This window comes from Pleurodeles waltl, chromosome 2_2, assembly GCF_031143425.1.
Source record: "Pleurodeles waltl isolate 20211129_DDA chromosome 2_2, aPleWal1.hap1.20221129, whole genome shotgun sequence".
Classification (NCBI taxonomy): Eukaryota; Metazoa; Chordata; class Amphibia; order Caudata; family Salamandridae; genus Pleurodeles; species Pleurodeles waltl.
The window spans coordinates 1201258409-1201280963 of NC_090439.1; the positions used below are offsets into that span (position 1 = coordinate 1201258409).

At 44.1% G+C, this 22555-nt stretch overlaps 1 protein-coding gene across 1 annotated transcript in view; it reads right to left on the reverse strand.

Moving 5' to 3' along the window:
• Nucleotides 1–2333: 2333 nt before the first annotated feature.
• Nucleotides 2334–22555, reverse strand: part of LOC138279491 (vomeronasal type-2 receptor 26-like) — a 139825-nt gene continuing 119603 nt past the window's right edge. The window contains exons 5-7 of the mRNA XM_069219407.1: nucleotides 16944–17180; nucleotides 15473–15596; nucleotides 2334–3235 (exon numbers count right to left, since the gene is read on the reverse strand). Of these exons, the coding sequence (XP_069075508.1) occupies nucleotides 2334–3235; nucleotides 15473–15596; nucleotides 16944–17180 (1263 nt within the window). The remainder of the gene's footprint in view (nucleotides 3236–15472; nucleotides 15597–16943; nucleotides 17181–22555) is intronic.

Sequence of the window (22555 nt, forward strand, 5' to 3'; positions counted from 1 at the left end):
TTGATATATTACTTACTTTCTTACTGAGGGTACTCACTGAGATGCTTGTGGCATATTGTCATAAAAATAAAGTACCTTTATTTTTAGTAATTCTGTGTATTGTGTTTTCTTATAATATTGTGCATATGATATAAGTGGTATAGTAGGAGCTTTACATGTCTCCTAGTTCAGCCTAAGCTGCTTTGCCATAGATACCTTCCATCAGCCTAAGCTGCTAGAAACACCTCTATTCTACTAATGAGGGATAACTGGACCTGGCACAAGGTGTAAGTACCTTTGGTACCCAGAACAAGCCAGGCCAGCCTCCTACAATTATCAATCGTAAATATGAGTTGCAAGCCGTCAGCAGAGTTAAAGATTTTGTATTTCATGTTTTTGAGAGAGTGAATCAGAGGACGCATGTACAGATTGGACAGATGGGGGAAAGTGAAGAACCTTGTGGCACCCCACAATTCAGATGAACTTCAGGAGAATTAAAGGAGGAGAGTCCAACAGATTGTATCTGTCCTTTAAAAAGAGAGAATCCAATTGAGAGCTGCTTCCTGCAACCCTGTATTTCATCCCACATTTGGTACACTGGTGCCCCTATGAAAGTCCCTTGTATATGGTGCCGAGGTACCCAGGGCATTGGTGCACCAGGGGATCCCTATGCGCTGAAGCATATATGATCCCACCAATAGGGAGCCCAAAGTGTTCTGCAGGCCTGCCATTGCACCAGGTCACTATAAGTCACCGCTATGGCGGGCCCTTCTAGCCCAGAGGGTAGGGTGTAAAGTACCTCTGTGAGGGCACCCCTGCACTAGCTGAGGTGTCTCCACAAACTCCATCCCCATTTTCCAGGACTTCATGAGTGTGGGGATGCCATTTTATGCGTGTACTGGACATGTGTCAATGCCTATGTCCAGCTACCTAATGGTAACTCTGAACATAGGCATGTTTTGTATCAAACATGTTTGAATCATACCCCAATACTTTTGCAAATATTGGTTGAATGATTCCATGCCCTCTGGGGGCTCCTTAGAGGACCCACAGTATTGCCATTAAAGCTTTCTGAGGTTTTCCTGGCTGATGTGTACAAAATGAAACCAGAAAAGCTGGATGAATCAGGGCTTCCCTGCTTAAACTGTGTGACTGTCGGTAAATGTTTTATTTTACCAGAACTATTTTTCCTTCATTATTGCTTATGATAGCACTCTCAAATGTGTGAGATCAGACTACCAGTTTTACAAAAAGTACACAGTACTCCTATGTGCCTTATCAGTGTCAAAGTCTCTATACTTTAAAGAAATACACTTTTTGAATGTTGATGAGATTTCATATTTTACATCCTGTTTGTTCCATCATTTACATAGCAAATATATGTATATTTTTTTTTTGGTCATGTGCAGGGGACAAACCACACCCTTGGGTCAGCCCTCCCTGTTATTTTCTTGGCTCCCCCACCACTAATAAATGGTGTCTGACCTGGGATTGGCGCCTCACTCGTGTCACTCATCACACGGATGCATCTGTGCCCGGGAATCATTCTACAATGACCAGTCTTGTTATGAGATCATCAATATGGCATGAAGATCTTTCAGTTTTACCAGTCAGGTGTAGTGCAGAGAGACAGCTCTATGTGCACGTAGGATAATTAAAAACACTATTTGTCACATTTTACAATTTGCAGACTACAGTAACTGTTGACCATATTTAATGCAGTGAGAGAAAGGGACAATTTTTAATGTGTTTAAATACTTTTAGACTACATGTTCACAATCTCCCCTTCTCAAATGTGCTTTGAAATAATCCATTTGCTGCTCTTGTTTAAAAATGTTCTTGGGGGAAGAACCCCACAAACTCCTTTTTGTCCATCAGGCTTGCTTGCATTACTTGCTGGCAACATAACACTCATTCACAATTTTTACGCCCCACCACTTTCAAATGTCACCAGCCACCACAGAACGGATGCTATGCTGAGCATGTTCTGGGTTGCATATGTTTGATGCCTGTGGTTCAGAGGGCTCCTCTTCTGGTAACTTTGAAATCTTTAACAATTCCCCTCTTTCGGGATGGTGCAGATGTTCATTTGTGGAAATCAAACTAAACTCAGATACCAAAATGATATTAAAACAAATAAAACCATTGAAGCATACAAGAACAGAAAGGACCCAAAACCATCCACAGCTGCTATCCATAAAAACTAGCTTCTATTACTGGAGGTACTAATGCTTTACAGCAAGCAGTCAAATGGTTGTACAAACGCATGATACATTGCTTTAAAACCCTCCAGAAATACAGCATTTTAATCTTTAATATTGAATTTGGTCAATTTCAGCTCCAACATGAAACTACTAATGAGTATGTGAAGTTAGGTGTTCTCTGGTGTTGATATCCTGTCTGAACAGAATGGTGTAACATTTGGGGATGAATATGCAGCCCAACAGTCCAGCACTAGAAGCCAAGATGGCGAAGATCTCCACGGCCACCATGTACTTGCCTTTAGTGCTGATATAGGCTGGAAAGAAAGAGACCCAGACACTGCAGAACACCAGCATGCTGAATGTGATGAGCTTGGCCTCATTGAATTTATCCGGGAGGTTCCTGGCTAAGAAGGCCACAATGAAGCTGGCCAAGGCCAACAGTCCCATGTACCCAATCACACTGTAGAAGGCAGTGACAGAGCCCTGGTCACACTGCAGGATCATCTTCCCAGTCTCAGACTGTGTGTCAGTGCCAGGGTGAGGTGGAGCTGTGAGCAGCCAAGAGAGACAGATTGTCACTTCTCCTAGTGTGCAGAAGAGGACAATAGAGCCGGACACCCGGGATCCCAGCCACCTACTTAATCTGCTCCCAGGCCTTGTGGCATTAAAGGCAATGACAACAGTGATGGTTTTTGCTAAAACACAAGACACAGCAACAGTAAAAATAATCCCAAATGCAGCTTGTTGGATCAGACAGGTCCATGTCGCAGGCCGTCCAATAAATAGGAGGGAGCATAGAAAAGCCAAAATTAGGGCAGTGAGGAGTGTGTAGCTGAGATCACGGTTATTAGCCTTCACTATTGGGGTGTCCCGGTGTCTGAGAAAGATTCCCAGCACTCCAACAGTGACAGCAAAGAAGATAATGGCCACAGTGAACAAAATTACGCCAAGTGTATCACTATATGAGAGGAAAACAATGACCCTTTTGTTGCATCCATCCTTCTTGGCATTCGGCCACTGGTCCTCAGGGCACTGCATACAGTTTTCCATGTCTACAATAAAAAGCAAACAAAATCAGTCATTTCTGCTGTTTCAAACTATTTTATTTCATAACGTGGTAAAGCATTTATTTCCACATGATTTTGAGAATATATTACTATGAATACAAAAGTAACCTTCTATCATATTCGCTAAATCTAAAGAAAACAGAAATGAATAATATTGAGACCCTTGGGATTGACTACCATAGATCAAAGACCATAACGTCCATTGTAAAAACATTGCAACTATATATGCCTGCGCATACACACATAATCGATTACATGTCACAGCCCTGGAATTTTTCCACCTGCAACACATGTATGTGCAATGACCAGCACATCACTTCTAGTTCCAGAAGCACTTCTAGGCATCAATAAACAAGTAACTAGAAAAACATCATGATAGATGCTTACATTTACACAAGACTTCATCATGAAATTCATCATGAAAGAAATATGATCCATTATCCTAGTTATTGCTAACATAAATGTTGAATGAGGTCAAATCCAGGGGTTTGGACATTGTTGCATTCAGTTTAATGATATAGGCTGGAAAGAAAAAGAAACAGATGGACTCAACTGAGAAACCTATAAAGGCAGTCAGTGATTAAATGCATAAAGTGCTAGAAGGTGGAGAGGATGTCTAGTTTAGAAAAAGTGCTTGATTAATGATATGGAAGACGGCTCACTCTATAATAACATCAGGATATATGGTGTGGTGGAAACCACAGAAAAATATGACTTGTTAAACTTCCTGACAGATTTGTTCCTCAATGTGCAAAAACATACGATTCAAAATCCCAGTAGAGTTCCAGAGGGTGCCTTGGATCCACCAGACAACTATAAAAGGCCTCGAACAGACCACATCCCGTAACTGCCTGTCTACTGCAGCATCAACACATGAAAACTATCCTCCAGACAAAGAGTGGTAACTAAATCCATCTTCGCAGATTGCTCTGTTGACACCAGTCCCAAACAGAAGAAGTTCTTGGACCCTAAATCACGCCTGAAGAAATAGGAAATCACTTATGGTCTCCCAGACCCGGCGACAATGTTTATCACAGGGAATGATGAACCTCAGATGTCACTGTTCAAGGTCAATTGGAGGATTTCTAAATTCTCTTGTTGCTGCAACTTCCCCAGCAGGATTTTCAGATGGAAACGGGAACCTTGGGCCAGATGTATCATTTTATTAAATTGTGATTACTGAACTGTGAATTCCTGTGAATCACAATTAGGTAATCAGTATTCTAATGTATGAAATTCGTGGAGTTTCATTTTGAGTTTTCTAATGGGTCTCAAAGTGACCTACCTCATTAATATTCCTGAGGTATGTCACAATTTGCGACCTATTTGGAAATGTTAAAATTACTCTGCTCAGCAAACCACCATGTCCGTGAATGCTTTCAAATAAAGCTATCTTTTTGTTTCAAATGCAACCCATTTTTCTTAAAGGAAAACGAGATGCGTTTAAAAAAGAAAAATTAAAAGTTTTCATTTAATTTTTTAAGAGTAGGCAGTGTTCTGCGGGACCACTGCCTACTCTTAAAAATTGTTTTTACATGCATTCACATGAGGGGGGTCCCATGTAAAAATGGGTTACCACCTAATTTAAGTAGGTTGTAAAATACGAATGTTTTGCAACCGCATTTCGGTCACAAAACATTCCTGCATACCACTGCTATTCCGTACTAGGAAGGGATGCCCTCGACAACCCCCTTTCTAATATTGAATCGGTAAGTAGTTGCAATTCCAATTTGCAATTCGGTAACATGTTACTAAATTGGAATTCATACATACCAAAATGTATTTTTGAGGTCGCAAATGGGATGATCGGGCCACTTGTGACTGCAAACATGCATGATACATCTGGCTCTTTATACTCTGACCAGAATTGCACTGGGTACTGAGATAGCATTTCTACTAAGGGATCAGACACAATATCTGCATGAGGAAGGACTTAATTGAATCATTGAGGAACTACTTATAGACAGAGTTAAATCTGGGTCCTCAATTTAGAAAAAACATTAACCTTGATCAGCAAACTGCCTGAACATCCATTCCTTTCTTTTCAAAACCATGTTTATTGATATTTAGATAGTACTGGGAAATCGTGGCAGATACTTTTACAATCAAGTATCTTTGTATGAACAGGTCATCATTTCCTGAGAACTGTAAAGCAAAAAACAGTAACAGCTCCGGGGATAATGATTAGTCTGAAATAACAATATATGAAGAGAAGCAGTGTGATGGAGATGACTGTGGATACAGCTCACAGGAAGGAGGCTGGAGCATGATATTGTTCTGTGTTACAGTGGTTTATCAGTGGGGGGTGAAGAGTTAGAAACCAGAGCCACTTGCAGCATGTGCAGCAGGGAGAAGAAGGGGGGTGCAACTGCACCTCACAGTGTCTCCTGTCAGGTACCTATCCCTTCAGGATGGGAGATCATCATTAGAAATCATCACTTTGTATTCAAGTTGCAAGGCATCCCATAGCTCAGTGACTGGAATCCAACAGAGACACCATTTTTCTTCTCTACATAAGGAGGTACTTTCCACTGAGGCAAGTGTTTAAGATCATTATGCTAAGATGACAAAGAGTGGGGAGTCGAGGATTTCCAAAGCTGGGTGTAGGAAGTTGGCTCTGTATATACTAAGACACAGTTGTGGTGCATATTGGAAAATGCCACAAAGGCAATGAAACACAGGCTGCACACAGTACTGGTCTAAATAACAGAGACCAGTTGCACTCCAGTTCCTCAAGGAGTGTTGCGCTGAAATACTGCATCATGTGTTCACGACACAGTTGCGCTGGTGAAAGCGCCATCAGTCATCCTTGTCCTTGTTGGGATGTGGCAGCCATTGAGAATGAAAAATAGCAACAGCAGAATGACACCAATTAAGGCCAAAGTAATTAGGAATCCCCCGAAAACACCTGATAATATTGAATGTATGGCTGAAGGTATTATTGCAAATATAGATAAGAAGGTGCTGACAAACCCAGGACCAACTGCCTTAAAAAAGTGTACGATCCGGGCAGTATTGGATGCATTAAATATTCTTCCACAAGTTCACTAAAGTGTCTGGGAAAGTTTGTGTTTAAAAGAGACTATATTTACGCGGATGACCTTGCTACTTGGAGCGCATAGGACTTGCAGGCAGATGTCAGCACTACATGTTTTTGAAACAATAGAGCTTTTAGTCTGCTCAGCTTGTCAAAATATACATTGGCGGTAACAATTTGAGGCCAGATGTCTGCTAATTTAATCTGTTGTGGAGGGGGAAAATGTACTTTACCAAAACAAGTTACAATTTTGGAGACCAAAACTACGTAAGCAATTCTGGCTTGCATTCTGCAACAGCTCTCTCCATTATAATCACATAACTTCCATGAGAGAGCAACTGGAACGCTGGTTGGATTAAGAGGACAGGAACTCCCTTCAGGTAACAGGCTAAATTTGCTTCAGAAGTGTTGCATGCATTGTGCAAGGAAACCATTGAATGACTCACAGAAGTCACATTTGCTGCCATTAAAAAAGACCTCTTTCATGCCTTTGAAACATTTGTACGAAAGGGGTAGCTCCTGCAGCTCCTAAATGTAGCTATTGGCTAGCTTTTCATGCCTGCCTCCAATAATGTGTTTCAAGCAGGATGGGAATCGAAGTATTGTAATAGGCAGAATGGTAACACCATAACTTAGCCAGACTGCAGCTGGTACTTTTGCCACAGTAAAATCGAGCTCTTGCATTCGTTATCTGAGGAATAGCCCAAGGGAGAGAACCTATATAGCCAGAAAAGGAGGTTTGGCTACTGAGAAAGGAGGCTTGGCTACTGAAAGAGGTAAGCACCTATCAGGAGGGGTCTCTGACTTCACCTGCTGGCACCAGCCACTCAGAGCAGTCCAGTGTGCCCCCAACACCTCTGTTTCCAAGATGGCAGAGGTCTGGGACACACTGGAGGAGCTCTGGGCACCTCCCCTGAGAGGTGCAGGTCAGGGGAGTGGCCACTCCCCTTTCCTTTGTCCAGTTTCACACCAGAGCAGGGCTGGAGGATCCCTGAACCCGTGTAGGCTGGCTTATGCTGAGATGGGCACCATCGGTGCCCATCAAAGCATTTCCTGATGCTGGGGGAGGCTTCTCCTCCCCAGCCCTTCACAGCTATTTCCAAAGGGAGAGGGTGTAACACCCTCTCTCAGAGGAAATCTTATGTAATGCCTTCCTGGGCCAGGGCTGCCTGGACCCCAGGAGGGCAGAAACTTTTCTGAGGGGTTAGCAACAGCAGCAGCTGCAGTGGAGACCCCGGAAAGGTAGTTTGGCAGTACCCGGGTACAGTGCAAGAGACACGGGGGATCATGGAATTGTCCCCCAAGTACCAGAATGGTACTGGGGGGACAATTCCATGATCTTAGACATGTTAGATGGCCATGTTCGGAGTTACCATTGTGAATCTACACATAGGTAGTGACCTATGTGTAGTGCACGCATGCAATGGTGTCCCCGCACTCACAATGTCTGGGGAATTTTCCCTGAACGATGTGGGGGCACCTTGGCTAGTGCCAGGGTACCCACACGCTAAGTAACTTTGCACCCAACCTTCACCAGGTGAAGGTTAGACATATAGGTGACTTATAAGTTACTTAAGTGCAGTGGTAAATGGCTGTGAAATAACGTTATTTCACTCAGGCTGCACTGGCAGGCCTGTGTAAGAATTGTCAGAGCTCCCTATGGGTGGTAAAAGAAATGCTGCAGCCCATAGGGATCTCCTGGAACCCCAATACCCTGGGTACCTCAGTACCATATACTAGGGAATTGTATGGGTGCACCAGTATGCCAATGTGAATTGGTGAAATTGGTCACTAGCCTGTAAGTGACAATTTGGAAAGCAGAGGGAGCATAACCACTGAGGTTCTGGTTAGCAGAGCCTCAGTGAGACAGTTAGTCATGACACAGGGAACACATACAGGGCACACTTATGAGCACTGGGGCCCTGGCTGGCAGGGTCCCAGTGACACATACACTAAAACAACATATATACAGTGAAATATGGGGGTAAAATGCCAGGCAAGATGGTACTTTCCTACAAAACCTCCCCCAAACGAAGGAGAATAAGGCTAGCCATGACCTGATGAGTCTTCATTGTCTAAGTGGAAATATCTGGAGAGTCCATCTGCATTGGAGTGGGTACTCCCAGGTCTATGTTCCACTGTATAGTCCATTCCCTGTAGAGATATGGACCACCTCAACAATTTAGGGTTTTCACCTTTCATTTGTTTTAGCCAAAGTAGAGGTTTGTGGTCTGTCTGAACAATGAAGTGAGTGCCAAACAGGTATGGCCTCAACGTCTTCAGTGTCCAGACCACAGCAAAGGCCTCCCTCTCTATGGCAGACCAACGCTTTTCTCTAGGGGTCAACCTCCTACTAATAAAAGCAACAGGTTGATCCTGGCCCTCAGAATTAAGTTGTGGTAGGACTGCCCCTACTCCTAATTCAGATGCATCAGTTTGGACATAGAATTTTTTAGAGTAACAAGGGCTTTTCAGGACAGGTGCAGAGCGCATGGCCTGCTTCAGCTCCTCAAAAGCTTTCTGACAGCTAGCTGTCCACAATACCTTCTTAGGCATTTTCTTGGATGTGAGGTCATTAAGAGGGGCTGCAATGGAGCCATAGTTCTTAATGAACCTCCTGTAATACCCAGTGAAGCCTAAAAAGGCTCTCACCTGGGTCTGAGTAGTAGGGGGAACCCAATCTATAATAGCTTGGATTTTCCCCTGAAGTGGTGCAATCTGGTCTCCACCAACCAGGTGTCCCAGATAAACCACCTTCGCCTGCCCTATCTGGCACTTTGAAGCCTTGATAGTGAGGCCTGCCTTTTGCAGGGCCTCCAAAACTTTCCATAGGTGGACCAGGTGATCATCCCAACTGGAGCTAAAGACAGCTATATCGTCCAGATATGCTGCACTAAAAGCTTCCAGCCCTTGCAGGACTGCATTCACCAACCTCTGAAAAGTGGCAGGTGCATTTTTCAATCCAAAAGGCATTACTGTGAATTGGTAATGTCCTCCAATGGTTGAAAATGCAGTTTTTGCTTTTGCATCTTCTGATAATTTGATCTGCCAATACCCTGCAGTCAAGTCAAAAGTGCTTAGATACTTGGCAGATGCCAGTGTATCTATGAGCTCATCTGCCCTGGGTATAGGGTGAGCATCAGTTTTGGTTACCTGGTTGAGACCTCTGTAGTCAACACAAAACCGCATTTCCTTCTTTCCATCCTTGGAATGGGGTTTTGGTACAAGTACCACAGGAGAAGCCCATGGACTTTCAGAGTGCTCAACCACTCCCAGTTCTAAGATTTTCTGCACCTCTTGCTTTATGCAGTCTCTGACATGGTCAGGCTGCCTATAGATCTTACTCTTGACAGGCAAGCTGTCTCCAGTATCTATAGTGTGCACACACCAAGAAGTGGTACCTGGCACAGAGTTCAGAAAACTGACCCAGGAGATTTATGCAATGGTCTCTCTGCTCAGCAGTGAGACAATCCGCCAAAACTACACCTTCCACTAGAGCATCTTGCTCTGTGGAAGAGAAGAGATCAGGGAGAGGGTCACTCTCTTCTTCTTGTCCCTCATCAGTTGCCATGAGCAGGGTGAGATCAGCCCTGTCATAGTAGGGTTTCAGGCGATTGACATGGAGCACCCTAAGGGGACTCCTGGCAGTGCCTAAGTCAACTAAGTAGGTGACTTCACCCTTCTTTTCAACAATTATGTGGGGTCCACTCCATTTATCTTGGAGTGCTCTTGGGGCCACAGGCTCCAAGACCCACACTTTCTGCCCTGGTTGGTACTGAACCAAAACAGCCTTCTGTTCATGCCATTGCTTTTGGAGCTCTTGGCTGGCCTGAAGGTTTTTACTGGCCTTTTTCATGTACTCAGCCATCCTAGATCTGAGGCCAAGCACATAGTCCACTATGTCTTGCTTTGGAGCTTTTAAAGGTTGTTCCCAACCCTCCTTAACAAGTGTTAGAGGACCTCTCACAGGGTGTCCAAAGAGGAGTTCAAAGGGGCTGAAGCCCACTCCTTTCTGGGGTACCTCCCTGTAAGCAAAAAGGAGGCATGGTAAAAGGATATCCCATCTCCTGCAGAGTTTTTCAGGGAGTCCCATAATCATGCCTTTGAGAGTTTTGTTAAATCTCTCTACCAGTCCATTTGTTTGTGGATGATAGGGTGTAGTGAACTTGTATGTTACTCCACACTCCTTCCAAATGGCCTTTAAGTAAGCAGACATTAAATTGCTTCCCCTGTCTGATACTACCTCCTTTGGGAAGCCCACCCTGGAAAATATTCCCAGGAGGGCCTTTGCCACTGCAGGTGCTGTATTGGTCCTTAGAGGAATTGCTTCAGGATATCTGGTGGCATGGTCCACTACCACCTAGATAAACCTATTGCCTGAAGCAGTAGGAGGGTCAAGGGGGCCAACTATGTTAACCCCTACCCTTTCAAAGGGAACCCCAACCACAGGCAGTGGAATAAGGGGTGCCATTGGGGTGCCACCTGTCTTGCCACTGGCTTGACAGGTTTCACAGGACTTACAAAATTCTTTTGTGTCCTCTGACATTCTAGGCCAATGAAACAAGGGAACAAACCTGTCCCAAGTTTTCATTTGTCCCAGATATCCAGCTAAGGGAATGTCGTGAGCAAGAGTTAGGAGGAACTTTCTGTACTCCTGAGGAATCACTAACCTCCTGGCAGTTCCAGGTTTAGGATCCCTTCCTTCAGTGTACAAGAGGTTGTCCTCCCAGTAAACTCTGTGAGAGTCACTGACATCCCCATTTGCTTGTTTGATAGCTTGCTGTCTTAGACCCTCTAGTGTGGGACAGGTATGCTGTGCCACACTCAGCTCCTCCCTGGCAGGCCCCCCTTCACCCAAAAGCTCAGCAGTGTCTGCTTCCAGCTCCTCTGGTGTAGGTTCTGCACAGGGTGGAAATTCTTCTTCCTCAGAAGTAGAATCCACTGTAGAGGGAGGGATAGTAGGTAGTGATTTACTTCTACTAGCCCTAGCTTTAGGGAGCACTTGGTCCATTGTTCCAGGATCCAAGTCACCCTGTCCTTTTTGCTTTTTGGCCTGAGCCCTGGTTAAAGCAAAAATATGCCCTGGGATGCCCAGCATTGCTGCATGGGCCTCCAACTCCATATCTGACCAAGCTGATGTCTCTAAATCATTCCCTAGTAGACAGTCTACAGGTAAATCTGAGGCAACCACAACTTTCTTTAGACCAGTAACCCCCCCCCAGGTTGAGATTTACAACAGCCATGGGGTGGCTAAGTGTGTTGTTGTGAGCATTGGTTACTTGGTACTGGTGACTAAGTAGGTGTTGTTCAGGGTGGACCAGTTTCTCTATTACCATAGTAACACTGGCACCAGTGTCCCTGTAGGCCTGAACCTCAACACCATTTATTAGGGGCAGTTGCTTGTACTTATCCATGTTAAGGGGACAAGCAACTAAGGTGGCTAAATCAATAGCCCCCTCAGAGACTAACAGAGCCTCTGTGGTCTCCCTAACAAGACCAAACCCAACTTAGTTACCAAAAGTGAGCCCAGCTACTCCCTTGGATTGGCTATTAGTATTTTTGCTCCCACCACCACTGCTATTACTAGGGGCACTAGGTGTAGCAGCAAGGGTTGTAGTGGTAGGAGGCTTGGTGCTTTTCTTTGGACAACTGGGATCTGTTGTCCAATGGCCTTTTATTTTACATAAATAGCACCATGGTTTCTTTTCTTTGTTTTGATTTGAAGAGGATTTGGGCCCACCACCCCCACCAGAGTGTTTTTGTGGGCCTGATGAAGACTCATTTTTAGATTTGTCCCCATCCTTGTCAGAAGACTTACCATCCTTCTTCTTGTTGCCATCTTTGTCACCCCTTGTATGAACTTTTCTGTTCACCCTTGTTCTGACCCATTTGTCTGCCTTTTTTTCCCAATTCTTGGGGAGAGGTCAGATCAGAGTCCACCAAGTACTGGTGCAACAAATCAGACACACAATTATTATGAATATGCTCTCTCAGGATCAAGTTATACAGGCTTTCATAATCAGTAACTTTACTGCCATGTAACCACCCCTCCAAGGCCTTCACTGAATGGTCAACAAAATCAACCCAGTCTTGTGAAGACTCCTTTTTGGTCTCTCTGAACTTCATCCTGTACTGTTCAGTGGTTAAGCCATAACCATCCAGGAGTGCATTCTTAAGAACTGTAAAATTATTGGCATCACTTTCTTTCACAGTAAAGAGCCTATCCCTACCCTTTCCACTAAATGATAGCCATAGGATAGCAGCCCACTGCCTTTGAGGAACATCCTGTACAACACAGGCCCTCTCAAGTGCAGCAAACCACTTGTTAATGTCAACCCCCTCCTTATAAGGGGGAACTATCTTGTGCAGATTCCTAGAATCATGCTCTTTTGCAGGATGACTATTGGGAATACTGCTGCTGCCACCATGGGTTTCTAAACCCAATTTCTGTCTTTCCCTCTCCACTTCTAAGGACTGTCTATCCAAATCCAGCTGTTGCTTCTTGAGCTTCAGTCTGGTTTGTTCCACTCTCAATCTATTGAGCTCCCTTTCTAACAATCTGTCATCAGGGTGGGTGGGTGGGACATTCCTTGAAACAGAAGTATGTGAGAATGTACAGAAGGAGAACCATCCCTTACAGAGGGCATCCTAACTGTTTGGTTAACAAAAACATCACTTCTACTATGATGTGAAGCAACACTCTTGCTATGATGTGAGACAACACTATCAGTATGGTGTGACTCTACATCAGTACCAACTATGCTAGGCTGTCTTGTAATAGGCAGGCTAGGAAGGTTCTTTCCTGAATCTTTTTCTAGGGGAGTCCCTGGATCAGATTGGGAACCATTAGCTACTTCTTCAACAGAAGGGGCACCTCTGGCCTTATCCTGTTCTATAAGCATGTTAACCAACAGTTCTCTGGGGGGATTCTTACCTACACTTAAACCTCTTTTTATGCAGAGACTCCTTGCTCCTTTCCAGCTAAGGTGATCATAAGCAAGTTTGGACAGATCAACAGTTTGGCCTGTGCCAGACATTTTAAAAAGTGTTTTAGTGACAGAAAAAGGAAAAAAAAAATGTCAAAACTTTTAGAAAGACAGGAAAAAAAACTTTAAAAACTTTTTAAGAACTTTTTGGAAAGTTTTAGAAGTACTTTTCAGCACTTTAGAAAAGAAGTGAGAAAAGAAATGCAAAACTTTTTGGTTAGGTGTACATACACTGAACTTGTTTTTTATATTTTTCTCTTATGAAAAGAACATAGACAAAAGTGGTAAGTAGTTGCAAGCACTTATCCCACCACTGCACAACCAATTTAGGAGGCTGGACTGGCTTGTAGTGAGTACCTAGGGGTACTTGCACCTTGCACCAGGCCCAGTTATCCCTTATTAGTGTATAGGGTGTCTAGCAGCTTAGGCTGATAGATAATGGTAGCTTAGCAGAGCAGCTTAGGCTGAACTAGGAGACGTGTGAAGCTCATACAGTTCCACTGGTGTCATATGCACAATATCATAAGAAAACACAACACACAGATATACTAAAAATTAAGGTACTTTATTTTTATGGCAATATGCCAAAAGTATCTCAGTGAGTACCCTCAGTATGAGGATAGCAAATATACACAAGATATATGTACACAATACCAAAAATATGCAGTATAGTATTAGAAAACAGTGCAAACAATGTATAGTTACAATAGGATGCAATGGGGACACATAGGGATGGGGGCAACACAAACCATATACTCCAAAAGTGGAATGCGAACCACGAATGGACCCCAAACCTATGTGACCTTGTAGAGGGTCGCTGGGACAGTAAGAAAACAGTGAGGGTTAGAAAAATAGCCCACCCCAAGACCATGAAAAATGAGTGCAAAGTGCACTAAAGTTCCCCAAAGGACATAGAAGTCGTGATAGGGGAATTCTGCAGGAAAGACACAAACCAGCAATGCTACAACGATGGTTTTCCAGTCGAGGGTACCTGTGGAACAAGGGGACCAAGTCCAAAAGTCACAAGCAAGTCGGAGATGGGCAGATGCCCAGGAAATGCCAGCTGGGGGAGCAAAGAAGCTGCTACTGGACAGTAGAAGCTGAGGTTTCTGCTGGAACGACAAGGGCTAGGAACTTCCCCTTTGGAGGACCGATCCCTCACGCCGTGGAGAGTCGTGCAGAAGTGTTTTCCTAAAGAAAGGGAAGTGTGTTTGGAAGAAATGGACCATTGCAATATGTCATGTAAGCCGACACATAACTCATCTCCTAAATGATACTAATAATATAAGTGATATTAGTTATATTATGAAACTATTACTATAAGTGAAATTACTTATATTGTGACACTATTACTATAAGTGATTTTACTTTAATTATGATGCTATTACTATAAGAGATATTATTTATATTGTGATACTATTACTATAAAAGATATTACTTATATTGTTACACTATTACTGTAAGTGATATTACTTATATTGTGACACTATTACTCTAAGTGTTATTACTTATATTATGATGCTATTACTATGAGAGATGTTACTTATATTATGACACTATTACTATATGTGATATTACTTATATTGTGATACTATTACTGTAAGTGATATTACTTATATTATGACACTATTACTACATGTGATATTACTTATATTGTGATACTATTACTATAAGAGATATTACTTATATTGTGATATTACTACTATATGTGATATTACTTATATTGTGATACTATTACTATAAGAGATATTACTTATATTGTGATATTACTACTATATGTGATATTACTTATATTATGATACTATTACTGTAAGTGATTTTACTTATATTATGACACTATGACTATATGTGATATTATTTATATTATGACACTGTTACTGTAAGTGATATTATTTATATTATGACACTATTGCTATATCTGATATTACTTATACGTTCTATTACTTATATTATGATGTTATGATACTATTACTATAAGTGATATTTGATTACGTGTAAAATAATTGCGTGTTTACAAGGAAAAAATGCAGGGAGCAGATGTTACATTGAGCATACTATATTAACCGTTTTGTTGTTTTATCTCATCTTATTGGTGGTTTTATGTTGCAGGCACTATTCATCTTCTGACATCCAGAACAAGTTTCCCAATATTTAACATCTATCTAATGTGTGGCTTTAGGAAGTCAGTTTTCCACATACCGGTCCTGTTGGAAAACTCCCCATTGGCACAGGGCACACAGTAAAAGCAGCAGACAGGCTTCCCTTCTCTTGGAGCTTTGCGGGACCCTGGGAGGCAGCTCTCACTGCAGACCGAGCGAGGAGTCTGTGAAGTGAAGTAGAATCAAGGAGAAACTGTGCTTAATTTGTTCAGTGGTAGCCCACCATGCATCCTTCACCACAAGCATCTGTTTAGTCACAAAATAGTAAAATTGTTTTTTTTAGATTACCTGATTTTCTAATTGGTTTTAGTATGCTTTGCAAAGATTTGGAGAATATGAAAAACATTGAGTGTCATCAATTGAATAGTCATTGTTTGGCTGAAACCTCAGATATGGATGTCTTAAAATGTAGTTTCTAGGGTAAAACATGCTAATATTTAAAATGTGTTCTATGCAGCAGTGCATATGTTATAAGTCAAATTTAATTTCATTTCTCATAGTAAGGAAGCTAAACACAAATTCTAGAATGTGCTTTTATTTTGCCCACACTAGGTTTAACAAGTCATGTTTAAAGAAAGAAAATACATGCAATGTGGACAGTATATGATTGTGCTAACAGGGTTCTATGTTAATTTTCACGCATCGTGAGGAATCATTGGAAGGTAGTTGCATCAAGAAAGGGCCTGCAAGGGTAAGCTGTATATATATTAGTAAGGTGAGAGTGAACTCAATTCTTGCCCACTCATCAGCCAAGGAAAGCTGCCCAGAGATGCTCTTATGACTGATGCAACAGTGAATGCAGTTAAGATAACAGCTTGGGGCCTGATTTAAAACTTGGCGGAAGGGTTACTCTGTCACAATGGTGACAGATATCTCATCTGTCAAAATCTAAACCCTAGGGGACAGAATGGGGTTTCAATTTCGGTGGACGGGATATCTGTCACCATTGTGATGAATGTAGCACACATAGAAAGAGGAACTAGCGAAAAGAAAAATAAATACTTCTCCTCGTTACATGTCCCCTGAAAAGGTGTATCTTGTTGGTGCGTTCCCTGGTCTCCCACTTCTGGCAAATCAGGGACTACGTCAAAAACCATTGGATTTGTGTGGGAACACCCATTCAACCCCCATGAAACGCCTTCTCAGGGCAGAGTAAGGCAACACAGCAATTTGAACTCTGTTTCCCTACTTCAGATTTTTGGTGCCACTCATGGCCACGCAAAGTGACCTTGCATGGCTTCATAAATCTCTATTTTATGTTATGTTGTGTTGCACTTGCATTACAATGTGTGGTGCAAGTGTGACACAACAGGGTTCATAAATATGCCCCTTAGGGCCTAGACTGAATGTGCCTAGCAGGGTGTGTTCCCCAGCTTGTTGCTCAGTTTAAACCTTAAAAGTGGTGCAATGCTTCTGACTGGATGGAACATTAGTTGATTTCAAGTTAAAATAGCTGACGTTGGTCCCACCTGACTGCCATTAGTTGAATGTCTGAAGAACATTAGACTGACCTGATTCTTCTGGTCACCACTAACATGCCACGTAATGGCGCTCTCGTTGATGATAAGTTGTTGCCCTGGTTGTGCTGTGAGATCTAAATGTCCAACCTTAACAACTTTCAAGACACGTCTGCTTTTGAAAGACCAGTTTAGAATGTCATACTTTGCTGGTACTTGCCCTTTGTCATAAAAAAAAATGTCATTCCCAGCAGAAGTCTTAAAGTGTATCTTCTGGAGAAACCTGTTCACCTGAAACACAAAACAAAAGATCAGTAGGTTAAATTCAGCACTAACAGTGTAGCATCTAATTTTTGTTTATAATTGAGACCAGAATAATGGATGACAACCATATTCAGGCGCGAATTCCAGAACATACCCAAGTTGTATAGTTACAAATACGTTACACCTAATTGAGACTGTAAGAAAGTGTAGGAAAGTACCATCTTGCCTGGCATGTTACCCCCATATTTCACTGTATATATGTTGTTTTAGTCTATGTGTCACTGGGACCCTGCCAGGCAAGGCCCAGTGCTCATAAGAATGTGCCCTGTATGTGTTCCCTGTGTGATGCCTAACTGTCTCACTGACGCTCTGCTAACCAGAACCTCAGTGGTTATGCTCTCTCTGCTTTCCAAATTTGTCACTAACAGGCTAGTGACTAATTTTACCAATTCACATTGGCATACTGGTACACCCATATAATTCCCTAGTATATGGTGCTGAGGTACCCAGAGTATTGGGGTTCCAGGAGATCCCTATGGGCTGCAGCATTTCTTTTGCCACCCATAGGGACCTCAGACAATTCTTACACAGGCCTGCCAGTGCAGCCTGAGTGAAATAACGTCCACGTTATTTCACAGCCATTTACCACTGCACTTAAGTAACTTATAAGTCACCTATATGTTTAACCTTCACCTGGTGAAGGTTGGGTGCAAAGTTACTTAGTGTGTGGGCACCCTGGCACTAGCCAAGATGCCCCCACATCGTTCAGGGCAAATTCCCTGAACTTTGTGAGTGCGGGGACACCATTACAGGCGTGCACTATACATAGGTCACTACCTATGTATAGCGACATAATGGTAACTCCAAACATGGCCATGTAACATGTCTAAGATCATGGAATTGTCAGCCCAATACCATTCTGGTATTGGGGGGACAAATCCATGATCCCCCGGGTCTCTAGCGCAGTACCCGGGTACTGACAGGTCTTTGGAGGAACCCTCCCCAGAGTCCTCAGAGCCCTCACCTGATTCTTGCTGGGTACCCCCCTCCTCTACCTCCTGATTCTGGGATTGGACAGACTCTTTCTGGTCACTTTCTATGAGAAAGCTGAGGAGAAGATCTTTGGTAGGGTTCTCACCAATGCTTAAACCTCTTTCTATGCAGAGACCCCTCAAACGTTTAAAGTTTATACCACCATCGGTTGCCTTAGCAACTGTGGGAGTGAGCTCTACTGCAGAGATAGTTGTAAGAAAGAGTTTAAGATAGTGAGAAAAACGTTTTTAGAACTTTTAAAGAAAAGAGGAAAACTTTTAAAACTTTTAAAAACTTTTAAAACTTTTAAGAAAGTTTTTAGAAAGAGATTTAAACTGTTTAGGTTAACTGTGTATATTTTTAAGTATTTGGAATATGTTTTTCTTATGAAAAGCACCAATGACAAAGTGGTAGAGCAGTTACAAGTACTTTTCCCACCGCTGCACCACCAATGTAGGAGGCTGGCCTGGCTTATAGTCGGTAACTGATGGTACTTACACCTTGTGTCAGGTAAAGTTATCCCTTATTAGTAGATTAGTAGTGTTCTAGCAGCTTATGCTGATAGAGGTAGCTATAGCAGAACAGCTTAGGCTGAACTAGGAGACATGCAAAGCTCCTACTATACTACTGATATCCGATAGCACTATATCATAAGAATCACAATACACAGAGGTCCTCATTACAACCCTGGCGGTAAATGCCGCTTATCGGCATGCAGAAGACTGCCAACATACCGCTGCGGATGTGAAATTCTGCTACAGCTATCACGACCCACAGCTCGGAATCCGCCATAATCCAGACACTCACACAAGTCCGCTTCACTAAAGGTCAGTGATAAACTGGCAATAACAAAACCTCCACCGTCACGCCAACAGGAATACGCACACATTATCACGACCCACAAATCCACGTGGCGGTCTTTCAACCACGGTATTCCATTGGCGGTACACACCACCGCGCTCAAAATACATACACATTTACAAAACACAAGCCCATTGGACAATTCAAAATACACACACCTGACACACATACACACACCACACCCACACACCCAATCCAATATAAAGCACACACCCACATCACCCACAAACCCTTACGCCCAGATTTCTGAAACCACGCCAGAGAGATACACCACCATAAACAACACCAGCATCCACAGACACACAACACCATCACTTACACAACATCCACGCACCACAAACAACACACACCAACACATCCCCTCACACATCACAACACACACCACCTCACACATCACCCACACCACATCATGGCACCTCAACAACACCCCATGTTCTCTGAGGAGGAGCTCAGGGTCATGGTGGAGGAAATTGTCCGGGTAGAGCCACAGCTATTCGGATCACAGGTGCAGCACACCTCCATTGCAAGGAAGATGGAGTTATGGCGCAGAATTGTTGACAGGGTCAACGCAGTGGGACACCAAGAACTAGGGATGACATCAGGAAGAGGTGGAATGACCTACGGGGGAAGGTGCGTTCAGTGGTCTCTAGACACCAGATTGCTGTACAGAGGACTGGCGGTGGACCCCCACCTCCTCCCCTACAACTAACAACATGGGAGGAGCAGGTCTTGGCAATACTGCATCCTGAGGCCCTCGCAGGAGTAGCAGGAGGACTGGACTCTGGTAAGTCAAATCTTTACTACCTCATCCCCCCACCCTACCTGCATGCCATCACATACACCCACCCTAACCCTCACCCCCATCACTCCAACACCTCACATATGCCCCACTATCACAACCCACCCATCCCAATAGCAAGCCCTGATGCAACACCAAATCATGGATACCCATCACCAAAGCATGTCCACTACAGATACCCATACAGACCCCAAACCAAATATAACACAAGGACCAAGCCAAGAATGCAAGCACTGGAGTACAGGGTCACTCACCCATTGCACAAGATGGCACACACAGATGCAGTAGTCATGCATTTACACCACTGCAGGACCCCAACCCAACGTCACTAGACAGGAGGTACCAGACATATCCAGTCCCCACACAGAAGAGACCCACAGTGATGACAGCAGCTCTGCACAACTGGATCAAGATGACCAGCCCGGCCCATCAGGGAACTCGGGACAGTTGATTCCCCTGACACTGGCACAAGTCACCACAGATCCTCCCCTCTCAGGAAACACAAGCACAGCACCCACCCAGTGGGCCCATCCCTCTGTCCCCAGGACACGTCAATCAGCAGTGTGTCCACCACTACAGGGAACCCAGGCAAACCCACCAACCCAAGAAAATCAGAGACCTGGGGGCAGTGGCAGAGGGCACACGGTTCAGGGGACAGAGGCTCAGGAAAACAGGGAAGCTGGGAGGACTGCTGTGTTACAGGGGAGGACAGGCCCAGGGAACCCACTCTCCTTGAGGCACTCTCCAACATCATGGGAGCTTACCATCATTCCCAGGAGACGATGGCAACGGAACTGGCCAAGTTTCAGGAGACCCAGTGGCTGCAGGAGGAACACTATCTGGGGATCAGGGAGGATCTAAAGTCCATAAACAACACCCTGGTCACCATTGCAGGGGTGCTGCAAGACCTTGTCAACACCAGGAGGGTCACTGTGGCACAACAAGGGGCCCCTGACATTAGCCTGGACTATGAACAGCCCTCCACCTCCACAGCCGCTAGTGGACAGGAGGCACCACCACAGGAACAACAGGACAACAGCACCCCACCCCCTGCAGATAGGGAACCACCCCACAAATGGTCCCTGAGATCCAGGAACAAAACAGAGAACATTGCCAAGACCCCCGCCAGGAATTGAGACCCCGCTGAATGTCACCCTTCTGTCCCACTTTGTCACCCTGTTCATCCTTAAACTGCCATTGCTCCACTTCCTATGCCCCTTTGGACAATGCACCTGTGCAACAAATAGAGTGGTCTCTGCCATGGACATTCATCCACCATATCCCCCTGCCCATTTTTCAACCCCTCCACTTATTTGCACAGAAATAAACACACTTCAATTACAAAACAATCTGCAGTCAGTCTGTGCTTTCATAAACGTGTTATTGCAATAACCATGGAATATAACAATGTCAATTTACTTGTGCACATACCGAGTAACACAGCTGTAGGCCATGAGGAAATATAGCAGAGGGCACAAAGTGGGACCCACATCTGTGAAATGGAAAGGCAAAGTGACAAGTCAGGGTCCATACACTGAGTGAAAATGACAGACTTATGCTAGCTCCAATAATAGTATGAGATATAGAAGGCAGTGACATCTTCTTACCTTGATTACGTTGTTCCTGTTGTCGATATCCTCTTCTTCTGCCTCCTCTTCTTCACTGTCCACAGGCTCCACAGCTGCCACAAGACCACCAGCTGGCCCATACTCCTGCAGAAAAGGCACCTGGCATCACAAAGCCAGGTTGTCAAGCATACAGCAGGCCACGATGATCTGGCACACCTTCTTTGGTGAGTAGTAGAGAGAACCACCTCATATGGAGGAACCGGAATCTGGCCTTCAGGATGCCGAAGGTGCGTTCAATCACCCTCCTAGTTCGCCCATGTGCCTCATTGTAGCGTTCCTCTGCCCTTGTTCTAGGATTTCTCACTGGGGTCAGTAGCCATGACAGGTTGGGGTAACCAGAGTCACCTGCAAATATGGAGGGACAACTGTTAGACACACACTAACCCATAGGGACAACCCCATGCCCAGACACCTATTAGCCACACACGGTGCCTCTGGAGTTGCCCGATCACATAAGGAATGCTGCTGAGCCAGGAAATTTGGCATTCATATGGGAGATGTACTGGTCTGCCAAATACACCATCTGCACATTTATAGAATGGTAGCTTTTCCGGTTTCTGTACACCTGTTCACACCTGCGGGGGTAACAAGGCCACATGTATCCCATTAATGGCACCAATGATGTTGGGGATATGTCCCAGGGCATAGAAGTCACCTTTCACTGTGGGCAAATCCTCCACCTGAGGGAACACGATGTAGCTGCACATGTGTTTCAGCAGGGCAGACAACACTCTGGACAACACGTTAGAGAACATTGTCTGGGACATCCCTGATGCAATGGCCAATGTTGTTTGAAAGGAACCACTTGCCAGGAAATGGAGTACTGACAGGACCTGCACTAGAGGGGGGATTCCTGTGGGATGGCGGATAGCTGACATCAGGTCTGGCTCCAACTGGGCAAACAGTTCATGGATTGTTGCAAGATCAAGTATGTAGGTGACTATTATGTGTCTCTCTTCCATTTTCGACAGGTACACCAGTGGTCTGTACACCGGAGGATGCCGCCATCTCATCACCTCCCCCAGCAGACGTGCCCTATGGACGAGAACAGTGAGCAGAGAGTCAGCCAACACTGAGGTATC